This window comes from Marmota monax, unplaced genomic scaffold, assembly GCF_021218885.2.
Source record: "Marmota monax isolate L192 unplaced genomic scaffold, Marmota_monax_Labrador192_F-V1.1 WCK01_AAM20220418_F8-fsc00027, whole genome shotgun sequence".
In the NCBI taxonomy this organism is placed as follows: domain Eukaryota; kingdom Metazoa; phylum Chordata; class Mammalia; order Rodentia; family Sciuridae; genus Marmota; species Marmota monax.
The window spans coordinates 17,915,325-17,938,189 of record NW_026694617.1 but is presented as its reverse complement, the minus strand read 5'-3'; the positions used below and the strand labels follow the sequence as shown (position 1 = coordinate 17,938,189).

The 22,865-nt window shown below is 33.7% G+C and overlaps 1 protein-coding gene across 5 annotated transcripts in view; it reads right to left on the bottom strand.

Moving 5' to 3' along the window:
- Positions 1–22,865, bottom strand: part of Cog5 (component of oligomeric golgi complex 5) — a 374,945-nt gene that overhangs the window by 91,100 nt on the left and 260,980 nt on the right. For all 5 annotated transcript variants that reach the window (XM_046422370.2, XM_046422368.2, XM_046422369.2 and 2 more), the window contains 2 exons: positions 19,885–20,046; positions 17,847–17,946 (listed from right to left, as the gene is read on the bottom strand). In XM_046422370.2, the coding sequence (XP_046278326.1) occupies positions 17,847–17,946; positions 19,885–20,046 (262 nt within the window). The remainder of the gene's footprint in view (positions 1–17,846; positions 17,947–19,884; positions 20,047–22,865) is intronic.

Here is a 22,865-nt window from a genome sequence, read left to right as displayed (position 1 = left end):
TTTTATGTAATTGTTATTTTTCGGACTAATGACCAAGATCTCTCTCTAATCACCAACCTTGAAGTTTCAAAGTACAAGAAAACTGATAATACATGGAATGAGCTGGATGATAGCTCTAAGTTTCTATACAAAAAAATCTCCTGAAAACTACTTCTGGGATGTTATAAGGCTGACTCATAAAAATGTCTAAGAACAAAAACAAGAAAAACACATCATAGATCAGTTTTGAATTACAAAAGTGTAAACTACTTTCCAGATATTATGGAAATACTTCTGGTGGTCTATATATCTTTTATTTCCATTACTGTTAAGGGAATGGAAAGACTACAGGATAACTCCTTTTCACATGAATTTATTCATAATCCTGATTATTTCCCTGCAAGTACACATAAAATACTCAAGAAAAAAATCTATTAGAATTTCATAGATTTAGAGAAGCAGAACAATGCGAAATATATACAAATCTACAATACTTTTCCGAATAAAAATAAGTAAACATTTTTATACTCAAATCAGATATTAAGAAAAACTTTAAATAAAGTTCTGATGAATTTTTTATGCTTATTTTTCCAAAAGTAGCAAACATGTTTTTATAACTGCCAAATTAAATTTTAATATGAAACTTCTATTAAGATGAATTATTTTGATCTAATATATGCTTTTTATTCAATTTTGGGATTGACAGCAAAAAAAAATGTACACAGAGAAAGGCTATTATTGTTGCTGTTATTCTTTTTTAAAAAATATTTCTTAGTTATACATGGACGCAGTATCTTTGTTTATTTACTTTTATGTGGTGCTGAGGATTGAACCCAGTGCCTCCCACATGGGAAGCAAGTACTCTTCCGCTGAGCCACACCCCCGCCACCATGTTGCTGCTATACTTTTAATAAAAAGCAGAAAGAGAAAATGCATAACTCCTAAATTATCACTCCTCCCTCTCAAAGATGCAGAAAACATCAAAAATCAACTGTGCCATGGTATCTTAACACAGCACTTCAAAATGTGACTAGAGATCTCTTAGATTTGACCCAGAAGATGACTTCTATTGGTAAGGTGAAATTGCAATAAATCACCAAGTCAATCTTAGAGCAGGAGACAGAACCTTTATTCACTAGCCAGTGGTTCAGATCTACCAGCTGGTAGGCCAAGGAGCAAGGCAAGTCTACACCCTTTGACCCCCTTGCAGGGTTGGAGTACACCTTTTATAGTCCAAACCATATTAATCAGAAGTAGTTGTCGCTATGATTCAAAAACAATGTCATGAGATCTAAAATCATAAGCAGAAAGAGGAGTCAGCCAAAACGTCCCTAGTTGAGTACAAGTTAAAGAATAGTGGGCTGGGGTTGTGGCTTAGTGGTACAGTGCTCACCTAGCATGTGTGAGGCCCTGGGTTTGATCCTCAACACCACATGTAAATAAATAAAATAAAGGTTATTGTGTCCACCTACAACTTAAAAATAAAAAAAGAATGGTTACTAACATCTAGACAATCAATCTCTGAAAGGGTACATTGTCCAAGAAAAATGGGGACCAGAGGGAGAACACTTTTACATTGTATAAAAATTGCCATTTTGTGTTGCCAAACATGCTATGCTAAGCAACTATTGAGGAGTACAGAGGCGGGGCTTTCCCATGGGAGAAGCATTTCTTACATGACCTGGGCTGTTTGGTCACTGCCCATATAGCTTGGCCCATTAACACTATTAGTAATCCCTGATCTACAGCATCTCATTAAAATACCTTCTCACTACTGGGTTCGTTTCCAGCACCACATAAAAATAAACAAATAAAATAAACAAATAAGGTGTTGTGTCCATCTACAACTAAAAAAATATTTAAAAAAAAATCCCTTTTCACCCCTACTATACAATTGAAGATACCTAGGCTTGATACTCCTTATATTTATATTAGCCTTAGTTTTATTCTCCTCAGACCTATTAGAAGACTCAGACAACTATATACCTGTAAATCCCCTAAGCACAATGCAACACATTAAACCAGAATAATATTTCCTATTTGCCTATGCAACTTTATAATCTATTCCTACTAGGTGGATTATTATTAGCCCTAGTGTTGTCAATTCTTATTCTAGCATTACTTCCCCTACATTAAACTTTTAGACATATAGCATATGTTCAAAGTACTGATATGAGATAAATCTGGGATTACTCATAGATTCCATCTCTAGGGTCAAATCCAAGAGATCTCTAGTCACTTCCCAGATTGTTGTGGTGAGAAGGCATAGCAGGCCACAACTCATAGTTCTCTTCGACATGCATGGGAATGATAACATGAGAGCCATGTATTACTCTTTCTGCTTTTCTTTAAAAGAACAACAATAATAATACATCACATTTTTGTGCGTACATTGTGTGTGTGTGTATCCCAAATTTGGTAGAATGCAGGCATAGTCTATGGTTATTCTAGATCAGGAAATCTTAAGGGGAATAAATTCCAAGCACTTCAAAACTGCTGTTTCTTTATATATTCCTCCATTGTAAATGTATCCTAAGAAAATAATACAGAAAATTATATGCATAAAGAAAACCAAAGAATAAGGGAATCATTGGGTATATTAGGCAATTCACCTGATAGAACAAAGAAGAGTGGTAGATGTTTTGTTATAGTGTTAATAGAAAAAAAAATTATCTATGTTGTAAAAGAGTGAAAAGAAATAAAGTAAAAATGTTGAGAAATAGTATGAAGCATCACATAAAGAAGAAAATAGTAAAATAGCAGTAAAAGGCACTTTGGAATTCCACCAAGTACCTAAAAGTTCAGTTGTTTCAGAGACTTAGAAAATATTATACAAGATAATTTTGTTGGTTATAAAATTCTAAAGTATACAATTTCCATCCCATAAAGATTTAAAACAAACAAGCAAAAAATGCTTTGGTTACTCCAAAACTGTTAGGAAAAAGTAAATCTCTTTAAGGTACGTTTCAATCAATCATCCGTGACACTGATGAAAAGAACTGATTTTTATTTATGTTTATGCATCAAATGTTTTCTTCATAGATTTCTGGTTTAGATTAGAATATAAGATAAGAATTATTATTAAATATAACTTGATTTATTATAATGTCAATTATCCTATAAAAATAGAAATAATGTTTAGATACATGTACTTACAATTAAATTATCAAATATTTCTAATATTAAACATAACTGGTAAAACATCAGAAATTGTATTACATTTGGAGTCCAGATTTAGGATGTGTTTCTGAAGATGGACAGCAAGGCACAATTTCATAGATTTACATAGCAATTCCTCATTTCCCTGGGAAATCGACTTAACCCACCTTGAATGAAACTAGTTTGCTTGGGTGCTAAAACCATCAGAAACTATTTTCAAGGAAACCTTTCTACAATTATGTCACACGATAGTTTATGTTTCACTGTATCTTATAAAGGCAAATTCTACTTAAGTTAACCATTGTAGATGTTGACTACTGTTAGAGTGAGCAGTACTTTTGAGAATTACACCTCTTCTGTTTAAAAATGACTTACTAGAACTGAGTAGAGTATGTATAGCTGCTTGCCCTTTCAATCATTTAATGGCTACAGGTAACAATCTTTTAAAGTTTGCTTCTCCTTCCCCTATTTCTAATTTGTAAGCCTTTTCTTTATTGACCTCTTGTTGATACTCTCCCTTCATCTTAGTCTAATATGTCTTAAAGTATACAACTAGAGAACTAACCACGTTAAAGCGAGGAGACTTTCCTGGAGTTAAGTGTGTGCTTTTGTATACAGACATTATGATATCAAGTCTAGCCATTCAAAAGATATTTTCCTTTCCTTCCTAGTTCTTAGCTATATTATAGACTGCTAAATTTATCAAATATTTGACTACTAGATTAAAAAAAAGTGTTACGACACAGGTATTTAAAAAGTAAAGACAGGTATACTTAAGCATAGAACAGATTCAGCATTAATGTTATATCCTGATGTTGGACTAAACCCTTAATAAATCCATTTTCAAAAAGAAAACACTTGAAACATTTCCCTTTTGAACAGTTAACATATAAAAAAGAAGCAGGAAGCAAATTTAAATCTTGTTTTTACATAAGAGATGAGCAAGAATAGCACACAGGAATGAAATACAGCTTTCTGCTCAGACAACCTGCTGCTATGAGATATTCTAACAACCTATCTTTCTCTTTAACTTCCTTTACATCTCCAGGTTCCTGTCCTTCAAGTGAAAATTTCCACCTGGCACTAATGCTGGGTGGGGAAGCAAACAACTTCCTAAAAACAGATCATTTAATATGATACTCCCCCCCAAAAGCTTTGACTTTATTTTCCTTCCAATACCCTTAAGTTTTGATACAGCCCATGGATTTACCACCTACTCATGACCAGTCACAGGCTTTTTAATGTTGGCCTTGTTAATTACAGTCACAAGTCTGCATATTTTTATTTCTTTGAATAAGAACTATTTACCACGAGATATATAGAGTTTTCCCCATTTTTGAATAATGAAGGCTATTAATTTATAAATCAACAAAAAATACAGAGAATAAGACCTGTGGTTTATAGTAACTTGAGTATAATACAGGTTAAATTTCAAACTATAGAACTTTCAAAGGATAAGAAAGTTTGTTACTCTCATTGCTACTAAACACTTAAAATCATTATATCTTATTATTAAGGCCTACATTAATCAACACAATTTTGTAGCATGCATTATTCCTTTTTTATAAAGAGATGGGGCTGGGTATGGCAGTGCACACCTATAACCCCAGTGGCTTGGGCGGCTGAGGCAGGAGGATTATAAGTTTGAGGTCAGCCTCAGCAACTAAGCAAGGTCCTAAGCAACTTAGCAAGACCTTGTCTCAAAAAAAAAAAAAGGGGGGGGGGCTGGGACTATGGCTAAGTGGTTAGGTACTTCTGGGTTCAATCTCTGGGGGATGGGGGTAGAAAGAGAGAGAGAAAGAGAAAGAGAGAGAGAGAGAGAGAGAGAGAGAGAGAGAGAGAGGGAGAGAAAGTGTGCACGCAAGTTCATATGTGCGATGGAGATCACCCTATGTTGCTCAGTCAGTCTCAAACTTCTAGGCTTAAGCAATACTCCTGTGTAGCCTGTTGAGTAGCTGGGATTTCATGTATGTACAATCACATCCAGCAATTATTACTTTATATATAAATAAATTTGAATTTAAGTCAAAACTATAAAGCGTATTACTGAACTCCAAGTTAATTAAGTTTTATCCAGAAATCAATCTTAATAACAATGTTTAGAAAAAAAATAAAAAGATTAATTACCTGAGAGCAACTGTTTCTCTAAAAATATAAAAAAATCTATTTTTCAAACTATGTCACTATTATATTTGTCACACCATGTTTGTGGTTGCCATACATTACTAAAACTGCCTAAGAAAGTCTCAAGAGGATAGGTCTAAAGATTTATCATTCTACTGTGGCCTGAATGACCCCACTCACTATCACAACCTCCCATTTTTATAAAGGATTTGTAAATTTCTCTCTGTAATTGTATCTACTTTTACATTATTAATTTGAGGTTTTGATATCAATGATAATTCTTATGCCTTCTCAGTACACTATTTCTTTTCTCAGCATGAGACCTTCCCCAATCCCTAATGTCTTTGCCTTAAGGTCAGTTTTATCTGATGGTAATATAGTTATGTCAGTCTTTTTCTGATTAATATTTGTCTGAAATATATTTCTCCATTTATTTACTTTCATCCCCTATTTGTCCTTATATTTTAGGTATGTTCCACAAAGCTAAATTTATTCATAGTTTCTATCTGAATGTCAGTGGCCAGTTGTTTATATTTAATACGATGCATGATGAATTTAGACTTATTTTACCACCTTATTATGAACTTTCTATATATCATTTTACTTTTATTCTTTTATTCTGCCTTCTTTTCAGCCTTTTATTGTACTGATAGTTTTCTTTTTATGCCTTTTGCCACCAAACTAGTTAGAAGTTATACATTCTATTTTTATTATCTCAGGTCATAATTAAATTGTTAAAAATTAACAATCATCCTAAGTTCAAGTACTTATGACTTCATAATCCTTCTAAATAATACAAATATTTTAGACAAAGGGGAATGAAGGAAAGGGTAGTCAATAGAATAAATTGGACATAACTTTCCTATGTTCATATATAAATATAGAACCAGTGTAACTGCACATCATGTACAGCCACAAGAATGGGACACTATACTCCATGTATGTATAATATGTCAAAATACATTCTACTGTTATGTATAACTAAAAAGAATAAAAAGTTTTTGAAAGTATTTTAGGAAGTTTTAAAATTCATGACACCTTAATGTGGACTTGTATTTTATTTCAACCCTATTTCTATGTTCCATATCAGCCATTATTAGTTTTTGTTTTAAGAAATTAAAGCTTAGATTTACCTACATGTTGGTCAATTTTTTTGGATATTAATTCTTCCATTCAATACTTCCTCTTTGAGTTAGATTTCTCCTTCTAATTCTAATCATTAAAGTTTTCCCTATTGTTCAGAATAAAGGCAAGGGCTAGCATGATTGAGGGTTAAAGTCACATAGTTCCAGGAATACAGACTGGGTCACAAGGAACTCTGGGAAAGCAAGAACAGTTAGTCTTTAGTCTGTCAGTTTCTAAGAATCCAGACATGTAGGGAAAGGTGAAGAAGTAGTCCCCAAATCTGGAAGATCTGGTGATACAACCAAAGTCCAAGCAAATTAATACATCAGCTACCAGACTCCTGTTGGCTTGTAAGCCACTGGTACTTAATTTCTCAGTCCCATTCACTATGATCAACCTCTCTGGGTACTAATTAAAGCATTTCTTCTTTTCTTTTTTTTTGGTGGTATTGAGGGGGAAGGGGATTGAACCCAGAGCACTTTACCACTGAGCTACATCCCTAGTCCTTTTCATTTTTTTATATTGAAACTCAGTCTTGTTAAGTTGCCAAAACTTGATTAGAATTTGCATCTTCCTGGCCTCGGCATCCCAAGTAGCCCACCATGCCTGGCTATTTCTTCCTCTAAAACCTACATCTAGTTTAAAACTGAAACACAACTAAAAGGCACACACACAAAAAAATCTCCATATCATAAGTCTCATTCTCCACAGTGTCATATACTAATAGTTTCTTATGTGACCTTCTGGAGGGGGTAAAAAAGGAAAAGCATAAAACAGCATTTATTTATATATTTAATTTACTTACAAGTGGGACTACTATTTATTCTGATTTTTTTTTTCTAACCTAACAATACATCTTGGACTTTTCCAAATCAGTACATACAAATATTTCTCCTGCTAATTTTTAAAAGTTATTTGGATGCATAACAGATGAAGTAAGGGGATCTGAATTTCTCAGAGCACAAAACTTTTCATTATTGTTAATCTCTGAAGTTCAACTAGAATGATTACAGTTAGAAATTCAATCTCCCAACTAAATCAAATTCTTAGCAAAGATAGTTCTAACATATGTTTGGAATTAACAAAAGAACCTAGAAATCAGAAAAGAATTTCTTCTGGCACACATACCCTTCTACATATACATTTTATTCCTTTATTTTCCCCAGACTTCCAGGACATATAACATATTTAGTTTTACAAAATTTATTTTAGAAGTTTTGGGCTATTTAAACTGTGGAAAGGTGGTTGTTTGAAGAAACTAAGGAAGAATACAAAAGGCATTCCCACATTTTAATTTCTAATCTGTGTCCTTTTTCAGTGCTTTATCCTAAGATTAGTTTATTATATCTAGGAGACTTTCTAGATACCCTTTCTCCACTATTCTTCAGTACCATTATTGTCACACAGTAAGTAACTACTTATGTGTGGGGCTATTTTCTCTTTCAATGTTCTATCCCTCTACACTGGCACTAATACTTTAAATAAAATTTATTAGCTAGAATATCAAATCTTCCTACAATGTTCCTCTTAAACGTGTCTTTGTTATTCTTGATATTTTGCATTTCCATAGTAAATTTAGAATCACCTTATCAATTTCTGTAAAAGAAAATGTGTTAGGATTTTTATGGAAATTACATCAAATCTAAATATTAATTTCACAAGAATTGATATCTTTGGAATATTAAATCATCTAAGGCATGAATAGGATATACACCAACCCTTATCTAATTCTTATTTTTCTCAGTAATATTGTATAGTTTTCAGTGTAGAAGCCCGCCCATATTTTGTCAAATTATTCCTAAGACTTTGATGTTTTGCTGCCATTAAAGCATTTTCAAAAACAAATTGTATTTTCTGTTTGTAGATGATAAATAGAAATAGTGTGGGGGGTTATACACTTTAAGTACAATAATTTCACTGAAGTTAATTTTTAATTCTAAAATAAGATTTTTGTTTCATTGATCTTCTCTATTGGTTTTGTGTTTTCAATTTGATTGATTTCTATTCTCATTTTATTACTTCCCTCCTTTGACCTGTTATGGGTTTAATTTGCTCTCTCTCTTTTTTTTGGTGGGGGAAGGCCTGGGAATTGAATTCAGGGTCTCCATGCATGCTAGGCAAGTGCTATACTGTGCTACATTCCCGATTACTTTCCTTTCTAATTCATTATGTGAAAAATTATGAGATCATTAAGTTAAGACCTTTTTCTTCCCAATATGAGGATTTAATGCTCTGAACCTTACTGAGTTAACTACATTCTATCAATGTTGGTATGTTTCATTTTTAGGTGGTTCGAAATATTTTTTTTTAAATTTTTTATTGTGGGTTGTTCAAAACATTACAAATTTCTTGACATATCATATTCCACACTTTGATTCAAGTGGGTTATGAACTCCCACCTTCACCCCATACACAGATTGCAGAATCACATCAGTTACACATCCATTGATTTACATATTGCCATACTAGTGTCTGTTGTGCTCCGCTGCCTTTCCCATCCTCCACCCTCCCCCCTCCCCACCTCTCCCCTCCCCTCCCCTCCTCTCTCTCTACCCCCTCCACTGTATAACCCTGAGGGTCTCCTTCCATTACCATGCAATTTCCCTTCTCTCTCCCTTTCCCTCCCACCTCTCATCCCTGTTAAATGTTAATCTTCTCCTGCTCTTCGTCCCTACTCTGTTCTTAGTTACTCTCCTTATATCAAAGAAGACATTTGGCATTTGTTTTTTAGGGATTGGCTAGCTTCACTTAGCATAATCTGCTCTAATGCCATCAATTTCCCTGTAAATTCTATGATTTTGTCATTTTTTAATGCAGAGTAATACTCCATTGTGTATAAATGCCACATTTTTTTTTATCCATTCGTCTATTGAAGGGTATCTAGGTTGGTTCCACAGTCTTGCTATTGTGAACTGTGCTGCTATGAACATCGATGTAGCATTGTCCCTGTAGCATGATCTTTTTAGGTCTTTAGGGAATAGACCAAGAAGGGAAATAGCTGGGTCAAATGGTGGCTCCATTCCCAGCTTTCCAAGAAATCTCCATACTGCTTTCCAAATTGGCTGCACCAATCTGCAGTCCCACCAGCAATGTACAAGTGTATCCTTTTCCCCACATCCTCGCCAGCACTTGTTGTTGTTTGACTTCAGAATGGCTGCCAATCTTACTGGAGTGAGATGGTATCTTAGGGTGGTTTTGATTTGCATTTCTCTGACAGCTAGAGATGGTGAGCATTTTTTCATGTACTTGTTGATTGATTGTATGTCCTCCTCTGAGAAGTGTCTGTTCAGGTCCTTGGCCCATTTGTTGATTGGGTTGTTTGTTCTCTTATTGTCTAATTTTTTGAGTTCTTTGTATACTCTGGATATTAGGGCTCTATCTGAAGTGTGAGGAGTAAAGATTTGTTCCCAGGGTGTAGGCTCCCTATTTACCTCTCTTATTGTTTCTTTTGCTGAGAAAAAATTTTTTAGTTTGAGTAAGTCCCATTTGTTGATTCTAGTTATTAACTTTTGTGCTATGGGTGTCCTATTGAGGAATTTGGAGCCCGACCCCACCGACTGTAGATCGTAGCCAACTTTTTCTTCTATCAGACGGCGTGTCTCTGATTTGATATCAAGCTCCTTGATCCATTTTGAATTCACTTTTGTGCATGGCGAGAGAAAGGGATTCAGTTTCATTTTGTTGCATATGGATTTCCAGTTTTCCCAGCACCATTTGTTGAAGATGCTATCCTTCCTCCATTGCATACTTTCAGCCCCTTTATCAAATATAAGATAGTTGTAGTTTTGTGGATTGGTTTCTGTGTCCTCTATTCTGTACCATTGGTCCACCCGCCTGTTTTGGTACCAGTACCATGCTGTTTTTGTTACTATTGCTCTGTAGTATTTTTTTAAATTTTCCATCTTTTCAAGTGACCCTGAGGTATAAAATGCTTTAGAGGCCCTTATCCATGGTGCAAGCAGGACACATGCAATTGAGACTTCATCCTTGGAGGACTGGTTTACCAAGAATCCTAAGCTTATGTTGTCCCTTGCTGTTTATCTCTAAGTAATTAATTCATTCTACACAATATATTGCATATGAGTATGTTCTGTCTCACTGGACTCAGACAAGTTGGTAACCAGAACACATAAGTTACATAACAATGTGAATATATTAACTTTCCACTTAAAACCAATTGAGATGGGGATTTTTTTTTTTTTTTTTTTTTAAGTAGGGTCCATATTTCCCAGACTGGCCACAAACTTAAGGGCTCCAGCAATCCTCCTACCTCAGTCTCCAGAGAATCTGGGACTGATGTGTATTACTACACCTGGCTAGGTGGTAAACTGTAACATGTGCATTTTATCACAATTAAATTTTTTTTTCAAATGTGTGAATTTTATGGTACGCAAAATTGTATCTTAACAAAGTTTTTTTTTTTTTCCAATCCTCTCTTTGACCCATGAGTCATTTAGAAGTATGCTGTTTAGTTTCTAAATATTTAGGAGGATTTTCCAGATATTTTTCAGGTATTGTGAGAGTAGGCATCACAGGCTTCTCTGAAATCTGTTGCAGCAATTTCCCAGGTAAAAATTTACACATCATATAACATTTATAATTCCTGGGATTCAAAGATCCCATAAAACCTATGCACTGATCTGCTAGACTAAATACTTCATATCCTAACACATTGAAAAATGATAAAAATATGTTCCCAGAGAGGGAGAAATTATTTTCTTGGTTCTTATCACAGAGAGAATTTTTCTATATGTCACCATTTTATTATTGTTCAGCTATATCTGAGAAAACTCTAAATAGGCACAACTTCATACTAGTGAGCTGAATAAAAGTCAGTTGCCCAAAAGTATGCTATGTCTGATGAAGTTAATTATAATCTAAGACAATTAATATCTTTTAAGATGTAAATAACCACTTTTAAATTTGAATATACTGAATTTAACTTTGTATCCTAATTTTTCTTCAAAGCTAGTATTTCTTGTGTTCTCTGTCAGTTTGTCCTTAATATCTGGGGTTTATAGAGGCATCTTTACTCATATATCCCTCCCCATCATTCCTATTGTAATTCTCAATTCAGAGCCTTATGTAATGCTAGCAACAGAGATATCTAGTCACACTGGTACTAGATATCTGCAGGCCCAACCAAAACATGTTAGGCCTTGGCTCCATTTGCAAGGCAATCTTGCCTCATGTAGCAAGTCCATACCTATAGCAGCCTTATCTAGTAAATGCAGTTTTCTTTAGACCTTATTTGTGAGTAAGTTAAGGCTCTAGATCAGCAGCCTTTATTGTTATATGCATCTATGTGTCAGCTATGCTAGGGTAGTAGAGGCTACTCATAGTGAAGCACAGCCTAATCTTGGCTAACTGCTGACAACTTTTTCTTCCAGAAATATACTTTGTTATAACTTTGAATTATCCATGAGGGAATTAAATCATATTCCATACTTGGGAACGGGTAGTATTAAAAGCTCTATTTGATCACTAATATCCTTGAAAGGATGTAACAGCCAGGTATGATGGTACATGCCTGTAATCTCAGTAAGACTTGAAAGACTGAGGCAGGAAGATCCAAGTTCAAGGCCTTCCTCAGCAGCTTAGTGAGGTACTAACTTAACTAGACTCTGCCTCAAAATGAAAAATAAAAAGTGCTGGGGAGGTGGCTCAGTGGTTAAGACCCCTGGGTTCAATCTCTGGTGCAAAAACAAACAAACAAATAACTGAAAAAATGAGCACACAAACAAATAAATAAAGAAGGGGGGGGGGATGTAACAGCTCTACAATGTTAAGATTTCCACTTCCTGTGAAAAATTGACTAGGCAATTCAGACAAATTGTCTCAATGAGAACACTTGGAAAAATTGAATAACTTATTTATCAAATTATCTTGATTGCATCAAGTGCTAACATGGCAGTGGAAAATTACAGGGCAAGATCCAATTGTTCAATTCTTTTTCAAGCCTTTAACTAACACTTATATTTCCTAGGATGGGTATGGAAGATTTATTTCACTCATAGACTAAAGAAACTGCAAATTTTGGAAAAATGGAAAAAATTAATAGAAATATTTTTAATAAGAAAGACAGGGAAAATAGATGATGGAAAATATTTTTTGAATATTATTTAGTTGTGGCAATGAAACAAGTTCAGGAATAACAAAAATTAAGGAATGTGATAAGGGGTCAACACATACAGTATCATTAAATGAAGTCCTAGTAGTTCAGACAAAGGCTAATAGTCGGGCATAGTGGTGTATGCCTGTAGTCCCAGCTATACAGCTACTTGGGAGGCAAAAGCAGGAGGACCACTTGAGCCCAGGAGCTGGAGGGCAGCCCAGGCAACAGAGCAAGACCACAGCTTCAATAACAACAACAACAATAAAAACTCAATTAAAAAATATAATATTAACATGAATTAAAATCATTAAGTAAAAAACAAAAAAAAACAAAATTATGAAATTACTATAGCAATGAATTTTTCTCTTCTGTGACTCTGAAGCTAGTAGCCAAATGACACAAAAACAAATACAAGTTGGTTAGGATTCAAATAACAAGATTATTTAACTTTGGGAATAAAAAGTAAAGTTCACAAGCTCTCTTTTTTGGTAGTTGCCACATTCCAATTTGGCTTTGTGATAGATGGCATAATTAGCCCCAATCCTTCACCTTTCCTTGCATCTCTATTTGCTGTTTAATTTGGTACTGTGGTTGAGCTGTTTTGGTGAACCATACTTAATGGGGATACTTTCTCTCCTGTGCCTCTGCCTTTACTGTAAGGTCAAGCCCAGGAGAGCTGGCTGTAGGATTATAAACATACAGAACATAATCTTAATTATGGTTAAGGCTCTAGATCAGCAGCCAGCCAGCATATGAGCAAACTTAGCCAAAGTCAGCAAAGCCACATAGCTATAATCCTTCTGACCAGCAAAGCGTGATCAATAAATACTAACTGGCTGCTAGTTACACAGTATTCTGTGGCAGCAGATAACTAATATAGACATTAACAGTTTTTAACTGAAAACTCTGAATTTTTTGCTTTCTCATGGAAGTATTTTATGATGAGAATCACCATTGTGTAGCACTGCTCTCTGTCATCAATAGAGCCTACTGACTTTTAGACAAGCCTGACAATACATCTACCACTGACCTGGAATAGCCTCCGGAAAATCAAGCTACTTTGTGTCTAGGACGCAAGTCATAAAGCTATCTTAAAGGGAGGGAACTAAAATAAGTCTAATGTAAAACAGAGTATGAAAGAGGGCTAGCTAAAGGATCAAGAGGGTAGTTAACCCAAAGGGTCCAGCATGTTTGTATTACAGCTAAGTGCATATTTATATTTTATTAATACTTATATTTTATTTATAAATAATGTAAAAACTATTATAACAAAAACTATTATTTATATAATTTATTTTTATAACATAAAAATATAATATAAAAACTATTCCAAGATTTTCGTATTGCCTTTGATCTTTTATTTATTTGAATGTGAACAACATAAGTCATTACCATATTACTTGAAGAGGTATTCATGTAGATGACATTAAAATATCCACTAAATAATTCTTTTAAAACTACAAACATCGAACTCATATGTCTCTACATGAGTATTTAAATAACACACATGCAAGTTTTCTTCCATTAAGGGAATGCCAAGTCTCCAAGTTACATATGAAATTAAACAAAGAATAAGTATATATTTACAAGGCCTTAAAACAAAACCCTAGTGTCTACAACTACTGACTTGTATTGAAATGGAAATCTTCTGTAAAAAGTCACTCCTATTATTGTTTCAGTCTGCAACCTAATTATGTATCAATTTTACTTTCTCATAGTTCATAACATTTGATATTTACACTGATTCTAGATTCCTTAAAATCACAAGGTAATAGTTACTGCTGAAAAATATGTAATAATTCACTTTTTAAAGGAATACTTATTATTTACCTACAATTTTGTTATCAAAAAAGCTTACATTCCCATAAATTATAAAGGTGAACCAACAGTTCCCTTATATAGTGAAATTTTAATTTCTTTTTAATACACTGAGGACAAGGAAAAACATAAATTTGAACTTTCCATTATAAAGTCTAGTGTTATTTTCTTCTGTAAGGCACATTTCAGACTATAGAAACAAATAAGCAATACATTGCTATTAAATAACTTGTTCAGTTCAATAATAAAACACTATGGTTTATATGTCTATAACTATGTGTTCTGAACACAAAATTCTACTTAGTACATTGATTATAACTTCCCAATTGCTGTCAAGGCAAATGAATAAGAATTTTTAAATGGAGAGAGTCCAAAAACCAGTGCTCTTAATTTTTACAAAAATTCACCTAGAAAGCTGACATTCATGACACGTTCTAAAAAATACATGTATATCCTATTGCTTAGAATTTACACATGAGAATTCAGTGTTAAACCCTTCTTATCTAAAAATTAAACCACTAAATTATCATCTAACTATATATTAAGAGCACAGAAGTTAATAAACTATGATATATATAATATATATTATGCATGTATTGAAATAGTAGTTACAGATCTCTGTTATTTTGTAAAGTGAATAAGCAAATCACAAAATATGTAGATAATATATGTTAATGGATTTGCACAATCCATGACTGACTTATCGTGAATATAGTGTTTAATAATAAATCTATCTCTGCAGCTAGGAGGCTGAGGCAGGAGGATTGTTGAGTTCAAAGCCAGCTTTAGTAAAAGTGAGGTGCTAAGCAACTCAGTAAGATCTTGTGTCTAAATAAAATACAAAATAGGGCTCGGAATGTGGCTCAGTGGTTAAAGTGCCCCTAAGTTCAATCCCTGGTACCCAGGGGGTGGGGGATGAGTCTATCCTACCCTCTGATACCACTTCAGATTCACCACAGAAGGAAGGAAGGAAGGAAGGAAGGAAGGAAGGAAGGAGGGAGGGAGGGAGGGAGGGAGGGATAAAGAAGGGAGGGAGGAAAGGATTTTAAGATTTCTTCTTACAGAAATTTATGTTTGTATGACACTGGTCTTTGATGATTAATAACAGAAAAGGTTTTGGGAAAAATATATATGTAATGATAAAAATAATTTCTGATCTGTTATTATAAGAATATAAATGTACTTTACAGGTGATCTATAGATTTATAGTATACTCTACTATACCCACAATGTTAAAAGCAGTTTGAAAATCCTCTCATGAGCCTTTCTCCTGATATTAAAGCTATAATTAAGTATTTTAAAGTATTTGGCAGCAGGAAACTTCTAATTTTTAGGAAAATAAATTTTGGAACCTGGATATCTGGGCATTCTAAATTTCAGGTGTTACAATGCAAAGCTAACTAAAACACACACAGTTTTGTATCATACTTTTCCCACTTAATGTTATATAGTATTTCTCCATGTCACTGATATCCTTAAAACTCTAAAAATTAATTAATTAATTAAATTTCAGCTTGTATTTTCAAGTCACCCTCTTCGAAAGCAAACCTATCTTTAAATTTCTAGATTTCCTTTATCTTAGCATCTAAACGTCCCATTAATAATCTGATTTCTGTCACTTTTCAACCTGGTATATTTGAGACTTTAATTTTTCAACTGTAAAAGGAATCCCCTATTTAAAGATTTAGCTTTCATTCCAAATCTTGAGTCAACATTTCCATTTATATACAAGTTGTTATTCTACTTAAAAATCTGTTTTCTTTCTTTCTTCAACCAAATACTTAGTATTTGATTATTTCCTCTAACTGTTTTTAGTGAAATTATTCTAAAAGAATAAGAATAATGAAGGCTGGGATGTAACTCAGTGGAAGAATGCTTGCCTAGCATGGGGAAGGCTCTGCGCCCTGGATTCAATTCCCAGTACCACCAAAAAAATATTTAAGAGTAAGAATATGGAAAGATCAAAGAACAAAACATGTCAAATTTTAAAACACAGAGGAGTAGCAGGAATGGTGTTATTAACAGCCAAGAACTAAACAACACAAAATGTAATTGAAATTATACCAGCTATGATGGTACACATATATAATTCCAGCCACTTGATCCTTTCTTTTTTGCAGTGCTGGGCCTCAATACAGGGCCTCATGCATGATCGGCAAGTGTTCTACTACTGAGCCATATTCCTAGCTCAATCCCAGCCACCCAGCTCCATCCCAGCCACTTGAGACTGAAACAGGAGGATCTCAAGTTTGAGGCCGGCCTCAGCAACTTGGTGAAGGCATAGCAACTTAGCAAGACCCTCTCTCAAAATAAAAAATATTTTTTTTTAAAAAAGGGCTAAGGATGTAGGTCAGAAGCAAGCCACCCCTAGGTTCAATCCCCAGTACCTAAATAAATAAATAAAGCACATATATTTTTTTTTGTAATCTTATTCAATAAAGACTTTCCTTATATAATAAAATGAAAGGTGAAAAGTAAAATTGGGGGGGGGTAAGAATTCTATTAAAAAAATGAAAAACTTAATGATTTTTCATCAACCTTCATCACTGTAGATTAAATATGCCTAAGCAACCTAGAGCCACAGACTATTTAAGCAAAAATATCAATTCAAGTGTGTTAGTTGATGTGTTTTGATTTTTTTTTCTTCTTTTCTTCTTGGTACTGAGGACTGAACTCAGGAGTATTCTACCACTGAGATACAACACGTTCCTTTTTAATTTTATTGTAAGGCAAGTTCTAAATTCCTGAGGCTGGCTTTAATTTTGTAATCCTTTGCCTCAGCCTCCTGAGTTGTTGGGATTATAGGCATGCGTCACTGTTCTCAGATTATTTTGATTGTTTTCAAAGTCTTTTGCAATAATTCTACCAAATATATTGCCATTATTACCGCCTAACCTCTATCCCACCCCTGCCACCACCAAAATGCAAGATATTTCCTATACATATGCTGATTCTTTCCTCTAGTGAAACCATCTCATAAGGGCGTTTTTCCCTGACATTTTCAGTAACCAGATTAAATTTTTCTAGATATAATACTGAATTTTATTTATAACAAAAAACATATTTTTTAAAGCAATGAATATTATTATAAGGCATCTATAAACAAAGTTTGAGAGAAAAATTAGTCATCTAATTGCTTACAAAGAACTTCCATTTCTCTTTATGGCTGGTTTTTAATAAACAAAGTTTTAAAAAAAATGCCTCTAAATTATTTGTCAAGACAACAAGAAGAATTTAATAGAAAACAGTACTGTGTTATAGCAAACAAAATTTGGCCTTCCGTTGGAACTACAAGTAGGAAGGCTCTAAGTACAGTTACCACCAAGGATCATTTTGTGCAAATTATTTCAGTCAACTTGTCAACAAGCTATCTTAAAAATTATTACAGAACCAAATTAAACAACTCAGATATTGGCAAAAATAGATTACTTCATTTTTTACAATGTTAGTTATGTTTAGTCAAGTATTATGTAATTAGTACTTTTAAACAAAATCATTAAAGCTTACAGAAAAGGGAACTACTTACAAGCTGCTCTGATTTTACACCATATAACTGAATGGTCTTTGCCACATTTTTTGCCACAGCTAATGTGAGGTTTGCATCAACAGCAGCAACATTTAGTTCACTGCAGAAAACAAAAGCAATTTTTAATATTAGCAAAATATGTTCATCAACAAAGTAAAGCACAACATATAAGCCTAATAAGCCCAATAAGTAATGCAGTGTTTCTTTTTATACATTTTGCTGATTGTTTCCAAGAAGTGGTACATTGTTTTATTCCCCCACCTCGCATAAATTCAGCATTAGGAAAAAGTGCTTTGAGATATAGCTTTGTTAATGACCAGTTTCCCATTAATAAAAGCACATCATGTGTGGGTTCAGTCTGTGATTAACAGAGTGAATTGCGTACAGATTTTTAAAGCAGCACTCTTGCAAATACTGATAAGTGCAATTAGAGGCACTGCATATCACAGACATCTGCAAGGAAATGACAGCTTTTGAATAGGAATGATGACCTTGGAAGGACATAGTCTAAAAATATAAATTACACATGATACATAAAGATATTCAGTTTTTGTAGAAATTATGTCCATGCATGCTATTTTGTAAAGACCAGCTTTTAAAACATATCAAAAGCATAATGGCTATAATTAGAAATTTTATAAACTTGGATTCTTTTAAGTATTTCCTTGTTGTGTTTATTTTCATCTTTAACAATTAATTAATTTGACATCTAACATGACTAACCAAAAATAGTGAAATTTTTACAAAGACCATGAAAAGAATACTAAAAGTTAAAAACTGCATGAAAACCCATATACAAGCAAGCTAGAAAAGCAATTATCTCTGAAGTAGACCCAATGTTGATACTTCCCAGATTATCTTCTTAAAGAAACAGAAGGAGTTTGGAACAATATTAGTGCATATTATGTGTGACAAAAAGTGCTCTCTCATATAGTACTGAGACATAATTTTATTAATGTTCACTTTAAAATTGTATTAAACACTGGCATCAGTATGCTTCTTCAAGGTCCTGATTATTTTTTTATTATACCACCACTGTCAAGATGTAACTGGCATAGGAGAGATGCTGCTTTAATGTTTACATAAATAGGTTTATGAGCTCAAGTTGAATCTAGGACTGTGTTTTTATCACCTGCACCCTAAACAGGTAACAGACCTTAGGATAAAAAAAATACAGAGTCAAATCTCCAGCAAGTTAAGATAACAGCAAAGAGGTTTAGGACCAAGATGCTAGGCAATCTAGACTCTTATAGGTGTGTTTGTAGCTGATGATACGTGTATAATACCTGTGGCTTTTTAGTTTTACTCTCCCATTCCTCAGAATCACCATCTTCAAATTTATAGTCTAAAATAACTGAGACAGTTCTACACTTGGGTCCAATAATATCCAGCCACTAGTTTTCCTTCTTAAAATGTCCATTTTAAATGTACAGGCTTATTCTCAAAACAACCTGTAAGCAGTGACAGGAACTGATAGTTTCAACTGCAAACTAATCTGGATCACTTTAAAATGCACACATCTAAAGGCTAAGGGATAATTACACTGCCTGCCAGCATTTAGGTGGCACCTCACTTAGGATACCTTCCCTTTTTAGAGTTGTAAAAGCTGTCACATTCACTTAGAAAGCTTAAAATAGCAAACACAAGTAGGCTAATGAGGATTAGAACCCTGTTTTTGCGATGAAGCACTTTCTGGGTTTAGGATAAAAAACACTAACTGTTATGTTTTAGTTTCTCAATTTGTAAAATTATTTTTATTCTTACTTTGCTACGAGATATTAGGAATTTACTATGATAGGAAAAGCTAGGTCTACTTTCCAACTTTGGCAAGATACAGATTATAATAGACTATTTTTAGAATAAATTTCATTAATTGGAATCTCTACTTACTATGTGTACACTCATTCACTGCAGGACTTCTTAATTATAGACCTAATTACTTGAATAATTTGAGGTAAATTCAAATGCACTGCCATGTTACATCAATAACAAATGTGGCAGGCATCTTAAGGCAGGACATTATAAAAAAAATACATACCTTGCTATAGTTTTAATGATACCATCAAGTTCATCAGAGGAAGGTGGATTACGCCCACTCGGAGGAAAAACCAAGTTGATAGGATCAAAGAGTCGAGATAAGGATTTTGAGAGATAAGCAGCCTCATAGGGCTGTAGTGAGTCTTTCAAAGCCTTTTCTGGACTGTGGAAAATGAAATTTTTAAAAAATTAGTTTAAATTATGCAATACTAAATGCTAGTGTTATCAGGCAATAAATACCTTTTAAATATATCTACTATAAGAGTAGCTATATTAGCAAAAAGAAAGAAAATTTTTTTTAATATATATATAAATAGCCAGGTATGGTGGCCCATGCCAGTGGCTGAGGAGGCTGAGGCTAGAGGACCCCAAAATCAAAGACAGCGTCAGCAACTTAGTGAGGCTCTAAGCAACTTAGAGAGACCCTGTTTCAGAATAAAAAATTAAATAAAAAGGGTTGAGGATGTGGCTTAGTGGTTAAGTACCTCTGGGTTCAATCCTTGGTACTAATAAATAAACAAACAAATAAATACATAATTGTATAAATATATTTTGTGATTAAATGTTTACTAAGGATCACATAAGTATTTTAATTTATGCATTAGACCCAGCTATAAATGTAATATAATATGTAGCAGTACCTACTATTATCTATCACTTGAAACTAAGATAATAATATTTAAGAATCTATTAATTCTAATGAAGAATATGCCTTTACTTACCAAGCCCTATTTATAGAGTATCAAGCATACACAAGAGACGCAAACCTCCAGAGACCTGCTCATTAGCTCAACCCTTTTCACTCACAGCTGTCATCATCTTCCATAAAGTTCACTGAGAGGAAAGGGTACATATCTAGACTATTATCAGTTTTCCCTTCTTGTGTTACTAAAAAGAACAAAGACAAACTGCAAAGTATTTGTGAAAGTCCTATGATTACACAAATAACCTCAATTGAAGTTCTAAGCTAATTTATTTTACAATATTCTTCACAAACTAAAATTAATCTACTACACACATTTCTTTCCTCCTTACATTTCCAGTCTCCAACAATTTCTACATTCTCATTTAGCAGCCAAATGACTGGATGTTAGCTTTCCTTTGACAATATCCAAGTCTATTATATTTTCATTGAAAACTGAAGATACTTTCAAATCTCCTATTTGTGATCCTTCTAACAGCTCTTCAAAAAAATTTTTTTAAAGAGCAAATTCCTCTTTATCTTAAATGTTAACAGTGACAATATCTGACCTGTTCTTCATGTATATGAAACCTGGCTTTCTCTCTTTCTCACCCTCTGGTCCACTGACAGGCCTAGAGGTCAGAATGCTCTTGGCTCCTGCATCATAATTCCATCATTATCTCTTAATACGTTCTCATTCAATAAGTATTTCACTCAACACATATTTACTGAGAATACGATGCACCAGGCACTTTGACAAGTGCTGGGAAGAACTATATGAAAGAATGTTTTATAGCCAAGTGGAAAAATGGACAGGTGAAGTGCAAATTTTATAATCTCTCTAACAGATAAAGATGCAAAGATCCCTTGGAAGCAGGGTTGAGCTAGTATCTAAATCTGTTCAAGGCACTCCTCTTACTGAATTATATGTCATCTATTTAAATGTCTTCTCCTATTATCTATTGTCCTTAAGAAGCCTCTTTCCAATTCTGCAGAAATTCTGACCCCTGAATATGTGTTAACACTCTTTTCTCCAAATCTGCTGCAGAATCCCTGTTGACTACAATGTCAATATAGGTAACTTTCCTAAAATCTGTTCTGTATTTGAAAGAATTACCTGTTTTGTATGTGAAAGTTTACATTTATAATGATCTTTATTTTAGCTTTACTAAAGAACTTCCAAATTTTGAACTGTTCTATTTTTAAGGTGTCCCAGTCTGAGGGCAACTTTTCATATAGCCCACCTTTTCTCTCTTCTTCCCACAAATATTATTGTCTCTACTTAATAATATTTAGCTTTATTTAATAGGTGCAGGAAATATAGCAGTGAGCACAGTTTCTATTAAGTATGAATACCTCTACACAAGAAAGAAACACAAAAACAAATACATTTAATGAATTCAATATGGAATATGATAGTGATAAGTGCTACAGGAAAAATAAAGCAAGGAAGACAGAGAATAGATTTGTCTTCTCCCCCCACCCCCCATTCAATTTTCGATAGGATGTGGCAAGGAAAAGTTTACTGCAAAGACCTAAAGGAAAAGAGGTAGCAAGTTACTCAGATTTTTCCGGGGAAGAGCTTTCTATGAGAGAACAGCAAGTGCAAAGTCCTGACAAAGGTCAATCCATACCTGGCTATGTCTGCCAAACAGAGGAGCAGAACAAGTAGATGACAAGTGAATAGTACAAAATGACATCAAAGAGAAAAAAAGTAGATGACTCAAAAAGAGAAGAGTCAGGCTTAGCATTCCCATAAGGGTAGATTTTACTCTAAAGAACACATTCTTTGACCTTATTGTGATTGGAGATATGTGACTTTTTCCTACCAGATTTTTCATCAGCCTAATAGGTCTTATGAATTTTACCATCCACTCAAAGATGCTCTCAATTGGCATCCTGATTTTTCCAATTCACCTTCATTTCAAAGCTCTTAGTAAAATAGTCTCTGAATCTGCCCTTAAGCTATGCAAATATCAAAAAAAAAAAAAGTAAGTTGCTCCTATTAAGCATTCTTGAAAACCCCTTAATATCAAGAGACATTTTTACACTGATGTTTGTAGATCTTTTTCATTAATCCAACTTGGAGTTTGCTGAGCTTTCTGAACACTGTAGATTATTGCTTCTCATTAAATTTTGGAAGATTTCAGTCATTATTTATTTGAATATTTTTCTTTCTCCTTTCTCTCTCCTCTCCTGTGGTAATCTCATTACACATAGATCGAAATAGATATCCCACTTTTTTGAGGCTCTGTTTATTATTATTTTTCATTCTTTTTCTGTTTTTGTGGTTTGCATAA